The 15,218-nt window shown below is 42.7% G+C and overlaps 1 protein-coding gene across 3 annotated transcripts in view; it reads right to left on the reverse strand.

The window, feature by feature from the left end:
* Positions 1–15,218, reverse strand: part of arhgef18b (rho/rac guanine nucleotide exchange factor (GEF) 18b) — a 43,600-nt gene that overhangs the window by 16,639 nt on the left and 11,743 nt on the right. For 2 of the 3 annotated variants that reach the window (XM_041935183.1, XM_041935185.1), the window contains 9 exons: positions 7,325–7,392; positions 6,561–6,606; positions 4,911–5,118; positions 4,237–4,343; positions 2,410–2,550; positions 1,023–1,273; positions 717–842; positions 479–596; positions 80–334 (listed from right to left, as the gene is read on the reverse strand). In XM_041935183.1, coding sequence (XP_041791117.1) covers positions 80–334; positions 479–596; positions 717–842; positions 1,023–1,273; positions 2,410–2,550; positions 4,237–4,343; positions 4,911–5,118; positions 6,561–6,606; positions 7,325–7,392 — 1,320 coding nt within the window. The remainder of the gene's footprint in view (positions 1–79; positions 335–478; positions 597–716; positions 843–1,022; positions 1,274–2,409; positions 2,551–4,236; positions 4,344–4,910; positions 5,119–6,560; positions 6,607–7,324; positions 7,393–15,218) is intronic. The other variant, XM_041935184.1, reaches the window with a different exon arrangement.

Genomic DNA, 15,218 nt, shown 5'->3' on the forward strand with positions numbered 1-15,218 from the left:
CTTCAGCCTGCAAGCTGGAAAAAAGTTAAATGGTAAGAGACAAGACACACACATCTTGCTTGATCATGCAATATCGTACCTTTAAGCCTGCCAGAAGCAGCTTTCCAGTTGACTGTGCCCTCGTGCAGCAGTCGTCTCCTCCCCTGTGCCAGGTCCTCCCTGCGAAACACTCGGCCATCCTTGATTTTTCCCAGTGCCTTTGGCTCCATCTTGTTGTGTATTTCTCGGAGTCGAGAGTTCTTCTCGTACAGATTAACCAGCGTGTCGACCTGAACGATGGTGTCTTTGATCAGACCCAGGGACCGAGTCAGATCCTCATGCTCCTCTGTACCCGCTAGAGACACAAAAAACATTTGATACTTTACAGATACTGCAAAACAAAACTACGATGAGTGAAGCTGTGCCTCACAACTACATGGCTGCACTCTCTTCAATAGTGATTGTGATTTATTTAGCAGATTCATGTGAAATGCTGGACCTTCAGTGTTTTGCAGAATGCGCTCCACTAGTACTGGGTACTTGGTTATGCGTTGTGTCACCAACAAAATACACTCAGTCACTCCTAACCGCCGCACAATGGACAGGTTGTTGATTTTCTGAAGAAAAAAAAGACATTATTTAATTTAACATTTATCAGACTGCTTGTGGATTCACATGCTCTACTGCAGAGGATTAAATCTGATAACAAGAATCTGAAGAACACTGATGTATCTTACCCGTATGATGTTCTGGAACTTTTTGTTGTTGTGCAGCTGTTCTTTGTAGTAGCTGACAGCCTCAGTGTGGTGGCTGCAGAAATCTCCATAGCTATCCTTCATCCTCTCGCCTATTTCACCCGAGAACTGGAGAGCAAAGATACTGTCATCTGCAGTCTGCGTTTGTGGTGCTGGTCCTCACATGGCAGATATATTGTGCTGTTTATATGAATGTGTGCACGGTATTGTGCATGTGTAACTCCATTATGTATTCAAGAAATCAATGCTGGCCTTGAATGCATGTTTCTGTAAGCGTCTCCTGCCTACCTGTGCGATCAGAATGTCTGCCACTCTGTTGATAGTGTAGTTCCTGTCATTGGGCGAGATGAGGCTTTCTCGCTGCCGCTCTTTGAGACGAGACAGGAAATGTGTGTGAAGTTCGAGGAGGTTTTCCAAGCGGGGGAACAGACAGTCCAGCCTGCCCGAGTCCATCTGGAGGTTCTCCTTCAACTCCCGGACGTACACACGCAGCATTATCTTCAGAGTTCGCACATGGTGCATCTCCGTCTGCATCAGCTCTGCACAATGACATGACGTTACATGTTAATGTTCTGCCTTATAAAGCACGCACATGTATAATGCATTGCAATATTATGGACTGGCTCACAACGGGTGCTTCATGCCACCCACACCCTCCAAAGCCTCCATTTTCATCTTATTTTTATCTTGTACATACACCTGACCAAGTTATTCGTAAGAATAGTCCGGGCACTCTGCTGATTTTACGTAACATAGTCTGTTTACAGATCTTCAGGAGTGCTATTACACATGTGAAAAAAGTTGCATAAAGCCTTTTCCGGCTCAAGAGGGAGCTGAGGAGTTAGAAAGAAGTGAGGTCACTCTGCTCGAGGCTACATTAGCTACATTAGCCACGAGTATAACAGACTCAAAACTCCAAATTAACTAGAGATGCACCAACTGTTTTGGTCAATCCTTTTTAAGAACTATAATTGACAGCCTACAAAAATATTTTTTACCTTTTTTAAATGGAAAATTGAATTGCTTGTTCATAATAAAATGTTGACTATTAAATAACGTCTTCAAAACTGCACCAGGTTACCTTCTGTGTGTGTGTGTGCTTGTGTGTGTGTGTGTGTGTGTGTGTGTGTGGAGTGGACGGACGAAGCCTCGCCCTCGGTGAAACACACAGAGCAGCAGCAGAGGAGAGAAGAGAAAGCTCTCAGACAGGAAGACTGCAAATGATACTAAAACACAGTAAAGACTCGCACACTGAGCTGAGATGAAATGAGTGCACATAAATTAGGGAAAAAACATAAATGAAATATTTGTTTTTTTTCAGGGGTGGGGGGCTGGCAGTTGTGTTGGGGGGGCGGACCACAAGCGTGTTATTTTGACCGGCACAAAACTGGATACATCTGGTCACTGGCTGAAAAACGGATTGATCGGTGCATCACTGAACCAAACTACCAGTGCTTGAGTTGCATTGTTGGCAATTAGGCACCAGGTTCTGACACAAAGGAGAATGCATGGAATTAAAAAAAACACCTAATGAACTATTTTTGATTCTCTCATTCCATTTGTATAGCACGAATGAGCAAAGATGACAGTTCACCAATCAGTGAGCTATCCATCAATCCATCGGATGGGTCCTCGACTAGACAGGTACAGGTGTGATCTAAGAAATCACACTTACCATATATTACATCCTGTCTCTTCACCATTTCTTTAGAGTGCTTCTTAACATGCTGCTGGTCAACTGCCAAACTCCATGACTCTGCCTCCATGTCCTGCGCATCAGATTCCAGATCAGCCCGTACTGCTGCATAGTGAGCATCTGAGGAGAGAAGCAGAGACGTCAAAAACTATAACACATTACAGTGTTGTAATACAAAAACAAAAAACATCTCAAGCTGACTTGTGTTATGGCAGGAAATTCATAAACATGGGGGGTGTGTGTTAAGGTCAGTCTCATCACAAGAAAGCCAGAAGTAAAAGTCAGCAGAGCAGTAACTGTGGGAGAACAGCAGCAAAAGGTCGGTCTCATCATGACTAAGGAGACACTCAAACTGATTGATGACACAAAACGAAAAGATCTTGTTTTCTCTGCAGGACTAACGGTAACTCAAGTCCTCCGATGACTTTAGCAGAATCATTCATACGTGATGAACAACAAATTTCAAGAGATGATTCTCCTCATAAAGGTCAACAATTAGTTATTGTGAAGCATCCAACTTTAAGAATAGTTCATTGCTGACTTAATGTCTCGACTTTTTGTGTTTTGGCAGCGCTGGAAATGATGCCTGCAGATAGTGACAAGGCGATGTGAACTAATCAATCTTGACTCGACAACACAATTTATCTATACTCTCCTTGTTAATCCCAAGATTTTCAAAATCTGAAATATATGGCTTTACCCACCAAATTATGTGATAATTATGACACTACTGTGTGTATGAGATAAGCTGTCATGCAGTCATGACAGCAAAATGCACCGTGAAAGTGCAGAAATAAGGACGGAGATTAAGATCAGAGACGACAGGGTGTGAGGAAAATGTGCAGTATATGTGTGCATCCATCTGACAGGTCAGAAGTTGGCATGCTGAGTGCGAATGACACGTGTAGTCAAAAATATTTTTCTTATTCATCACGTTTCAGTCTTTGGCAGTGTGTTAATCATGCATGTTCATATGGTGATGACAATGAAATACAATTTCTCAATCAGAACTAGATCAGAGGTGATATTAAAAAAAAATGAGGTCTATTTTTTTTTCCGATTTAGTCTGAGCGCATCTAAACCTGGGGTGTAACAAAATTGCACGGAACTCGTGTTTTAGGTGGTGGGTGGGAACTGTCAGTGTTGACCTACATTCGACTCAAGAGGTGCTCGTTTGTAGCCGACCCTACACATTATACATGAAATACATTAATATTTATAAACAGATAATACTTCTAATTGTGGGGACTTCCTTAAAAAGGTGTGTATGACAAAGGTTTTCTAATGATGCCATCAGCTTCTGGCTAAGATGTTAAAAGTAAGTGTTGTGCTATAAGGCTTTTATTAAGAGTCCAATTAGTTTCTCTGCACTTCCTTCAGCAATATACTGTAAAGCCCCAGAGAAGAAAAACAAGCTGCTACTGAGTGACAAAGTGTCCATCTGATAAAACAATAAACACTAAAACAGGTCAGCTGGGAGAAAAAGATGGTGCAGTAGCTCTTTGTATGTGGCAACATAGTACCCAGTTAGCCCGTCACTGTCTCCCACACACTACAGCTTAATGAGAAAGGGTGAGGTCACCCCTGACTCCACAAAACACTCTCCACACTCCCTCCTCCCTCCTCCCTGGATTTAAAACTCCCTGAAGACAAACGATCACTCTGTACTCAGGCAAACACACAGCACTGAACAGGCTGAGAAAACGTGGTTATATCAGAAAAACGGAGTGGCCACAATAACAATTTTAACCAAGAGTGGAGCGTTTGAAATTCATGTTCTATCCACAGCTCGGTCAGTCGACTCACCTTCGACGATGATGGACTCAGTGGTGGAGGGAGCGAGGGAAATGGCGTCTTCGTTGCAGCGTTTGGAGCGGAGAGCATCTGTCTCATCCATCTCCCCAGGGAGGGATCTGAGGGACGACAACCACAGGTCCAAGGTGGCATACATGCTAACACTGATTCAACTTATTCCCGCTAACCAGTGGCAGCCTAAAAAAACTTAGCAGCCAACATGTGCATTCACAGGTCCACAGTAACAACGACATCAAATTAGACAAAAGAGAGACTCAGGCAACTATATTTTTCTTTCCTACTTACTGTTGCCCATCTATGACTCCCTGGCTGCTGCTGGTTAACACCTTCCCTATGTCTTTGTCTCTCTCTCTCCCTCTACTACTGCTTTCCCATCTCCCAACACGCCTTTCACAGCGATGCAGCAGTAGTCCACTTCTGAGAACCGTCTAGACTCACTTTGAAAAGGCTGTTATATTAGAAAAGACAGCTTGCCTTGATATGTCAACTATAAATACACACCTTAGGATGGCATAGAGAAAATAGTATTTCAGCAGCAAAGAATCTAAAAATATCCAGCATTAACATACAGCAGATCCTGTAAATATCTACAGAATTATATATTTGAGTGACAGGCCTTCTGAGGAGGACTGGAAAAGTCTAACTTGCAAGGCAGAGATACTCACCCTGAGCTGTTGTGGTGACGGAGGCTGTGGCCAAGGCTAGAGGCAAGGACAGCGGTGGAGCTGGTGGAATAGGCGGCAGTTGGCTGAGTGCTAGGACCCCACGGACTAATGGTCATGCCTGGGGTGCTGGAAAAACCTGCGTGGCCATCCAGGGCCTGTGATGAGGCTGGGCCCAAATGCTCCCGCTCTCTGTCCCGGTAATTTACTGCTGGGGAGGAAATACGAGAGAAGAGTAAACTGAGGAAATGTGAGGATACGGAGGAGGAACGTGAGGAGAAAGGAAGAGAGGAGAGCGAGAAAGGAGGAGATGACCAGGGAGGAGGAGGAGAAGAGGAGGATGTGGACGGGGAGGTGGACGGATGCTTGTTTGACTCCCGTCTAAGTCGATGCCAGTATTTTTTCTGCCAAGATCGAGGCTGGGATAGGAAGAACTGGCAGGTGATCAGGTCACGGTGCATCAACACTCGAACATCAACATGACCCCACGTCGAGGCAGAAGAAGATGGGGAAGAGGAGGAGGATGGTTTAGCAATCCTGGAGCAACCTTTAGAGGCCCCCGTGGTTCGGTTAGTGCCTTTAGTAACAGCTACCTCCATTGTGAATGTCTACAATTAGTAGGAGTGGCAGAAGGAGGAGTGTAATAATCCGAACCCCCCAGCAAGGTTCAATAGAATTTGTTGCGGTATCAGTAGATATTATTGAAAAAGCAGTAAGTGATGTCCCTTTAATGGTGTAGAGAAAGAGAGGCAGGGGAAAGCACAAAGCCTGGTTTTATACCTGCCCAGATCCTTCACGTCAGATCTCTTCTAGTAATTTCTGGAAAGACACGTTCCCTATTTCTCACACTTTCTGATCGCTCGCTGTTTTCCTGACCCCCTGCGAAAGCTACTGATTGGCCAGAGCAGGACGTGAGGAGAAATCAGGTGTGGCTTCCAGCTGTTCAGAGGAGAATAACAACTGGTGCAGGAGATTAATTTAAGCTGCTGCTGTTGCAGCCATTCATGTCTCCTGTGGGTCCAATCACAGGCAACGGAGCTGCTGAATGTTACAATTAGCACTGATTGAAATTTCCCGGGATGGACCACTTGATGATAATGAATGAAAGCACAATGCACATTCATTGCTGAGAAAGAATAGAATAGAAAAAATGTTATAAAGGACCATCTTTCATCCTTTAAAAATAACAATTAGCAAAGATCGGATTTTTGTTTCTCTTCGTGTTTTGCTCCAAACCCAACTACTGCTTAGAAACGGTAGAGTGAACTCTGCTGGGTCTGAACAAGAACTGAACCAGAGGAAAATCAGCTGACAATTCTTAACAAGGGCTAATCATCACCTTCGCCTGCAGCCAGTTGGAGGCCAATCTCCCTGTTTACACTCAGTATATAGGTAGACACACACACATACACCACAATGACCACCCTCCCCGACACACACACCCAACCCACACACCAACACCTGCACAGAAAGAAGGATGATTCCATCTTCAGATGTCAGAAGGCTTCATCTTTTTAATCCCCTGCAAACCACCAGAGAGGCAACCATCTTTTTAATTTGACACATGGGGACTAAACCACCTTCCCAGCCCCTGCTTCATCTGATACTGTGGTGCATGGGATTCACAAGGGTACATCTGTACATTCAGCTTACCAAAGTGAGGCGATCCTGATGAGCCAGTCCTCGGTAGAGAATCTCTCTGTGTGAAGAAAATAAATAAAAACAGCGGTTTCAAGGCCAATCTCTCAAACTTTAACACCTAAACAACAGATTACAAAATGCATAAAAATTGCACACTCTTAATGTACTTTCTTTACAGCACCAGACTGCTCACACGGTTTGCTTAACGTATGATTCTCTGTTGAGGAGCTGCAGTATCTGCACGTTGAAGCTTTGTTGCTGCATAGAGGGTCCCCCTATGGCTAATACACACCTCCTCAAAAATGTACCTACAGAGCATAAAGCATGGCTGCGTGGAGAGGGCAATAACTGTGGCTGCAGGTGCAGGAAGTGTTTGTCAATAATGAAAATATCATTCTCCAACACAACCAAATCCCATTTCTTTCAATATATAATTAATTAACAATACTGTCTGACCATGACACGTGCATTTAGAGTCACAGTGGTGACAGTAAATGCACAGTAAAATTTAGAGTTTTTACTGGCATCTACACCAAGACTGCCAAGACACTGCAACAAAGAGGCATACATGTATATTAAGTCATACCAATATTGCCTTCTTCTAATCGGTTGTTTTCAATCTAAAAAAAATTGTCTGTGCTACAGATCCCATGTCTGACCATGTGCGTGTGTATATACCTCGTCTTTGTATCCAAACAACAGAACACAGTAAAAGTTAAAGCACGAGGGCGACTTCACTGTACCCTTGCTTTTCTATGCTCCACGGTAGTGTTTACCTTATTCCTGCTGCTGGTGCACTCGCCCAGCAGAGACTTGCAGCTCTTGTGAACGTTCACAGCACAATCTGAAAAACAGCAGGGCAGGAACACAGAGTCAGTGCTGCATTAGATAGAGAGTACACAGTATACAGAGGCAACAGTGGAGGCCTTTGGATTGAATGTGGATGGGATCTATGACACAGTAAACCAAGTTTGAAATTTCAAAACCAATCCAAGAGCCCCTAGAGGCGGTGTTCAAAGCAAAAGGCTGGGATTCAAACAAAGCATTGCAATGGTGCTGAAACAAACACCTGCAGGCAGGGCTTTCTTTAGCTGCTGCCATCCACAATAACAATGTAAGGTGTTTCTTTTCAGACAAGTATGCTCATCAAGTGAAAGACTGGCGCAGCAGTATCCCTGTTTGTTTACACATACAAGTCAGAGAGTCACACTGCAGGCAGGTCAGGAGCTCCCTGTTTCTCAGTAATAAGTTTCTCTTTTTGTCTACTTTTCTCCCTGTATGGAAAACGAAGCTACCGCTCAGGCTTCAATGTAATGACTGATTGTATCTCCGCTGATTAGCACAGATACAAATCAAGAGTTGTTTTGGAAAAACATACTGCAGGCATTAAGTTCTTCGCTCTGTGTTCTACTCAATTACTGGAAAACAAAACAAAAAAAAACATTTAATCTTTCAGCCTAGCTACATACTGTATAAGGTAAGCAACAGGAGCCTTTCCTGCAGCGCTCAGCTGGCCAAACAAATTAAGTTATCACTATGCAAAGTCTGATCCCAACCCAGCCAGGTAAAACCAGGCTGACGCAGACAAGAAGCACATGGCCTTCGATGCAAAACGTATACAGATCTACACAAGTTCAGAAATGCATTTACACACTAAAATGAAAGCTGTGTCTCTGTGTAGAAGCTGATCAGTTGGATTTAATGAAGCTATTAGTGAAAAGCAGACTTCTGCTGACTGCACCCAGTGGGCCACGCAATACTGGAAAATACCATGTCCAAAAAAGGAACAAAAAGTCAGACATTAGAATCAGACCGTCATTGTTTTGTGTGAGTTAAAGTGCTCTGGTTTATGGTAACAAGGATCTTAATCTTATTTTCTATAACCTGCATTTTGTCATTTCCTATTTTTCTTGTGGAAAACTGAATCTAACATGACCAGTAACTTCTGTTTATAGCAGGTATCAAAGTGAACATGTTTCCCCAACACTGCCCCCTTTACATTTACCATGTTACACGAGGGATGAGGCTGTATGGTGATTGTTTGAATCTGGTTGCAGAGCTGGTTGACAAAGGTGGCACTCCTGTGAACAGCACAGTTAAAACATTACCCCCACTAGCAACTTCCACTAACTGCTGTACAGCCTAATGTAAAGGCCTCTATTGCTTATTCCCCTTCTGTGTGCTGCCTGGTACAATAGGGACAAACACAAAAACCTTTCTTCCTGTGCGGTAAAGGCATGAAACAGTGAGAGATAATAATTTGTGTGAGGGTGAAGTGAGAAGGAATAAAGAATATGTGCATATACTATGCGGTTGTTAGTGTAATCTAATCCGTCTTCTACATCTTGACCTTTTACATTTTAGATATAGCCTAACCACTTTTACTCGATTATTTCATTTCATTCATAAGCTCTGACCTACCCCCACTGTCTCCCTCTCTCTGGTAATAAATGAACAATTGCTGGCTGAGCCGAAGGAAAAGAAAACAGAAACTGGCTTCTGAATAATCTTCACCAGCAGTGCTGCTGTGTCCCTCTTTGAGTTGGATCCAGCAGTACTGAACTGCTCTATTTCATTCTGGACCAGTGCGAGCCCACTGTGTGTAGACACAGAGGAGTGCGTAGTTTGCCCAAACGTGCAACAGATCGAACACAAACACCTTTTCAGAAATTTCTGCTGCATATCGGATCAGATCAGATCTCAGTTTTAAGGCCAAAAAAAATGCAGTTTTATTTACCTTTAGATGGGATAATGGGCACAGAGGTCAGTAAGCCAACAAACTCGTCAGCAGTGAAGCAGCCAGACCCAAATACAATTTTCCACCTTGTTCCAACTAATATGCAAACTTTCAGTCTTCCTGCCAGCCTTGTTCTTTCAGACTTCAACAGCTAATACCATCACCAAATCTGTGGTACATCTTCAACAAATCCCAAAACCTACTGACTGGACAGGGCTGGGAAAAGCATTGTGAAAAACAGGAAAAGATAAAGAGGACCTGGTATGTAAGCAGATCTAGATGGAATAAAAAGCCATGTCATTGCAACATCACTTCAAGTCACCACCGAGAAACTCAAAAGTAAGCTATTTCTGTTTAGGAAGGCGTAGTAGAAGTGACTGTACTCAAACTGCATTCAAAACAAGTTTTGCTTAATGGAATCAAAAATTGTCCAAAGATAAGCAAGAACGCTGTGTTTTCTGTATGCTGATATCACAAAGCTTATCAGCAATGACTCGCTGCAGCCACAGCACAGACCACCTTGGAGTTTGACAGAAGCACAGTGTGTGATATACCCGTGGTGAAAATATATCAACACTGCACCAGAAACTAAGCCACAACAGACAGATCAAAGTATACACAGCTTAGACATCAGGACAGTTTGCACTGTCATAGTGATTTACATTATCAGGTGGATGCATTGGGTGAGTGTCGACCAGCACTGCTGCTCTTGAGTAATGTGATGAGTTCCAGTCGTTCGGTCATGTCAGCAGCACAGTGGTTTGCAGCAGATCCACGGGACACTCATCCCCCATCAAAACTACGACCACACCCTGAATCTGCTGACGGGTAACTACCCTGTCATACAAGAAGCACACTTGTGGTGTGCAGCGCACAGTTCAGTGAGTCACTCAATGAACTAGAAATGCAAATGAAGCCTGGGTCACCACTGCAATCGGCTGACTGACAGACGAACTGCATTTTCTTTGGCTTGCCCTGGGTAGCAAAAAAGAAACTGACCATCAAACCAACAGGTTTAAAAAAAAAAAAACATCAAAACAATTTGAAAATCACCTGCACTACAACTCTTACTGTAAAGAATGTGTTGCCTTGTGTTATCTTATGGGATGAGACTGGAATCAGCAGAGCTTCTGATAACGAAGGGTGGTTTCTTCCAGGGAAACACTAACTCAACAGGACACTTAGAAGTTGTTTCAGCATACAGTCTGGCTCTACAAACACTGTCAAATTCAAGACAGTGTGAGTGGAACTGCAGTTTCCAAAACTTTTGGTTTTGCAAGTTTCATCACATTAACTAGGGACTGTGACCTTTTCCTAAAGCATTGCACAGACTTTTAGATGCTGGTTTTGACAGAGGATTGAAACTTGAATGTGTAGTTTATAAGATGTGTATTTCTGTCAATCTAATGTTGGAATTGTGCAGCAAAACTCTCCATGCAGGTGTACAAGGACACTATAACATCTGCACTGGCAGATAATCAGCCAAACAGCAGCCTTTTAATGTAAGGGGAACCAAAAACTCATACAATCTTTGTCATCACATCTATGCTTTCTTTTAGGTAGACTTGGGGGAGTGTTCAATATGTGGCTGAGCTAAATATGTGGTGGTTTCCTATCACTTCTGTTGGTAAAGAAAAAACTCATGTTAAAACCATATATAGCACCCACTGCCACCCTGTGCAGTTCTTAGAAAAACCCTGGTATTCCAAATAGCTGTGCAGACTAACAAAAAAGGAAAAGAGGCCTTAACAGCTGCTGTTGTGAAGGCATTACTTTCTTACACAGCAGCTAAACTGACATCACCTGCTTCCTGTGCATGTAAGAGGCTACTCCTAATTCCCTGAGACGACAGTGACAAAAACATCAACACTTGGGGCAAACTCTGAGGCGGCCGGCCAGCCAACCCATGACATCATCTGGTGAAACAAGAGGAACTGAGGCTCGGGGAGCTGTTTACTCAGTGAAGCAAAACATCTCCGGCCGGTCACATTTCTCACCCAAAAAGGAGGGTCATGATCACAATTGAAGACCAGCAGCACAGACACTGAGAGAAGATGAAGCTCCCGGAAAGCTAGGGCAGAAGTGTATATACATGCATGCTGTATATTTGCAAGTGCAAGTCACACATGGTCTAATATCAATTATTTCACTCATTAAAACATATTCCTCATCTTCCCCCTTTATGAGAGTGTCCATCATCTGACAAATCTGACCAACAGATACCACGATAAGTAGACGATAAGAACATTTAAGTGGTGAAAATCAGTCAGACCTTAAATCTCTTAAAAGGCAGACACCCAGAGAGCCAGGCATGCTGGAAGGCAAACCAGTGATGCATGGAGAAGTGGTGTGCTAACGGGGTGAGATGGGTGAGACCCAGAGTCAGTGGAGTGGGCTGTTATGCACCGGCGGACCTGCCAAGCACAATTAGCACCATGTGACCCAACCAGAGAGAAAGCTCGGTCAGAACAGAGAGGCACAGGAGTAAGAAAAGCAAGAATTTGACACTCAAGAATAACATCATTTAACACATCGAGGATTATGGCGTTTCATAATACCGAGCCTGTTAGCTGCTTTAGTCCCTGAGCCAGCTATAACGGGGTGGGAGCACAAGATGAAATACAAGAGACAGTTGCATCGTAATGGCAACTGGAGCCTAGCTTCGACTCTTAAACGACAGATCGCTATATTACTGTAAATGTGAATAGTGTTGCCTGTACTAACCTCCCCTCGCATTAGAGACAACATCTAAGCCTAAATTTACGGCTGACTTCGGGTAAAATAACAGAAGTTATCTTGGGCGCTAAGCTTAGCTAACAATCACCTGTTGAGCTTCAAAGTCTGCAGCGAGCAGCAAAGAAAAAAGGCACATAAAGCCAAGCTGAAGGGAAGCTGTGCAACATTCAGACACGAAGATAAACAGTGTTGATGTAGCTGCTGGCTTGTTAGTACAAACTATCACTTTAAGCTAATTAGAGCTAACTGCTTACCCAACTAACCTTGTTTTTCAAATAGAAGCGGTTGTAGGCAGGCTAACGCGCTAGCGTTAAGTAGCTAATAGCGAGCTATACGTGGAGAGTGACTGGGATTTAATTTGGGCCAGTTTGTGATACACTAAATATAAAACAAATTTTAGAAGTGGGTTCCCCTTGTTAGCACACTGACTCCAACTCAACAAAACACCAAGCCTTCAGGAGGAAAATGCAAGAAGTGGCTGGTTGGCTATGATTAGCATTTAGCTGCTTAGCTAGCGGTCAGGATGCCCGAAAAGTCCATTGAGCGAAACAACGGGAGTTATCCACCTGATCCCGCTTGAGACCATCGCTACAGTAGCTGCCTCTTACCGTTCCAGCAAGACCCGGGTTTATCTGAATCGGCTGCATCCAAAAGTAAATGTGCTCCGCCAGTAAGCTAGATAACTCAGTTCGGCCATTGAGATCAATAGCAACAAGTATCCCACATTCTTGGTTTTGTCCAGTTTTGTGTCCTACTCTCACTGGGAACAATCTCTGGCATACAAGCGACGCATTCCACAGGCTGATTCTCGGCTGAATCCCCACAGGGCTCGGTTCAAATTAAAGGGCCACTCACTTGTTTTCTCACGGCTGCGTGTGTGTAACAGCACAAGTGTCAAAACGCAGGAATCATGACTTTATCACTCAGCAGCCACGTCTGATGAGTGAATGGGGAATCGTCGAGGAAAGAAAAGCGAGAGAGATGGATGTGTAATTGGTTTCTGTCTATGAAGCAGCGCAGTCTGAATCACACGGGGTGTGTGGTGCCCTGTGTCTTTTGAAATATGCCAGGACAACTTTGTTTAATAAGCACGCTATTAAAAACAGTCATACATTACATCCCCTCCGGACAGACTGCAGGGTGTATAAATGTTCTGGACATATAATGGTCTTTGTCTCTCACAGAACAGAAGGAGCGAGGAAACACAATAGGTTACAGCCATGAAATAATGGAGTGGTGCAGAATGAGTGACTGCTCCATTTCAAAGAAAATAAAATGGCACTAACATTGAGAACACTTCTCTTTCCCTGTTTGGCTGAAACGTTACATGAAGATGTGAAATTGTCCGTCAGATCACATGGCTTAGGAGAAGACAGCCTCCAATTTACAAGAATGTCCACAGATGTGTGGCCGAGGTCCATCATGAGGAAATACCCTGTGTACGCACACTTTGATTTTAACTTTAATATATAATAAAGATAAAACACATTTTTTTATTTTGTTGTTTTCCTTCTGAGAATGAGATAAAGTGTGTAGGTTATGTGAGTTAATTAGTGTGTAAGCAGTGGTAGAATATAACCAAGTACAATTACACTACAGTATTACAAGTACAAGCATTTCCATTTAATGCTACTTTATACTTACGCTCCCTTCATTTTGGAGGCAACTATTGTACTTTTTACTCTATTTATCTAACAGCAGCAGTTTCTAATCACTTTATCACGTTAAAAACATCATAAGTTAAACATATGATCAGCTTATAGAATATGAGGTATTGTTATAGAGTAAACTACCTAATCTGACAGTATATGAAGTCATTAAAATTAGCTCTACATCTACAACGTTAAAAAGATGTCACACGTTTATGCATCAAATGATATATATGATCAAATATATGATACATTTCACACCCAAACTAACGCATTTCTGCTTAATGAGCAAGTATAATTTGCTGCTTTTTTATGTAAGATTTTAAAGGGAGGACTTTTAATTATAGTGGAGTAGCCTATTTTAAATTTCACCAAACTTAACATGTTTTGCCACATGCTTTATAGCTTTTTAGCCAGTGCAGCAACGCTGCTATGGAGACACTTAAGTGACATCCTGGCTAATACTGAATTTAAAAAGGTGCTTTTAAAGGAAATGTTAATGGTTGCTTTAAAAAAATAAAACAACAACATTTACATCACCATATTTGCAAATCTCAAAAATCAAACTGTACTTTAACACAACCTCAGCAACTGTGGTTAGAATAATACCACACAACGATCAGTTTGTCAGATTTCACCCCACCCATCTGTTTAGTTTACTACTGAAAGAAAAACTACTGATACTGATACTTTCATTTTCAAACATTTCCTATAAGAAAAAGGTATTATTCCTGCCAATTCAAATTGCTTTCACCAGTTTGTCATGCAGTCCACTGGACTCTACTCACAAACAGTTTTACACGTCTTTCTTTGGGTTTTGCAGGCTTATCAGCTGACCTGCAGAGTCAGAGTGGCAGAAAAAGGGAGCTGTAGGGTGTTGAAATGTCCTGTACAGGTCTACTGCACAGACGGACTCACAAAGCTGTGGTTGCCTCCAGACAGTCGAGCCTATAGTTTCTCATTGTGAGAATACATGCAACACATAAAAGACACAGGAAATGTGAAGAGCATTTCAAGTCAGAGGAGCAGAGCTAAGGCGTGCTGCGGATTCACATAAACAACTGTCAGAGGATGGTGCTAATACATCAGATAACACATCAAAACAAGTGAGATGAGTTGTGCAAAACAAGTGTGAAAAGAGTGCAGCGAGAACGTCTGTGTGTTTTTGTCTGAAATGCGTCATAAGTTTGAAAGCTGTTCGAAGAGGAACTGAAAGGGAGCACCATCTTCTTTTCAATAAGGTGCAAAAGAAAAGCCACTGGTGAAACTATCACTTTCTTGACTGTGACATAGTTGTGAAGACAAAGTGACAACTGTATTTTTAATACTGTAATGTGCCACATTAATAAAGGATTCAAGTGTACTAAAATAGCATCAAGTCAGAAATAGTCACATATTGCAACTAAAATAGTATTTGAGTATTTCCTTAATAATTCATGAATGTTTTCTAATTTATTACATTTTCTGGTTGGGTTAGTGTGTGTGTGTGTGTGTGTGCGTGTGTGTGTGCATGCGTGTGTGTGTGTGTGTGTGTGTGTGTGTGTGTGT

This window comes from Chelmon rostratus, chromosome 4 (assembly GCF_017976325.1).
Source record: "Chelmon rostratus isolate fCheRos1 chromosome 4, fCheRos1.pri, whole genome shotgun sequence".
Lineage (NCBI taxonomy): Eukaryota > Metazoa > Chordata > Actinopteri > Chaetodontiformes > Chaetodontidae > Chelmon > Chelmon rostratus.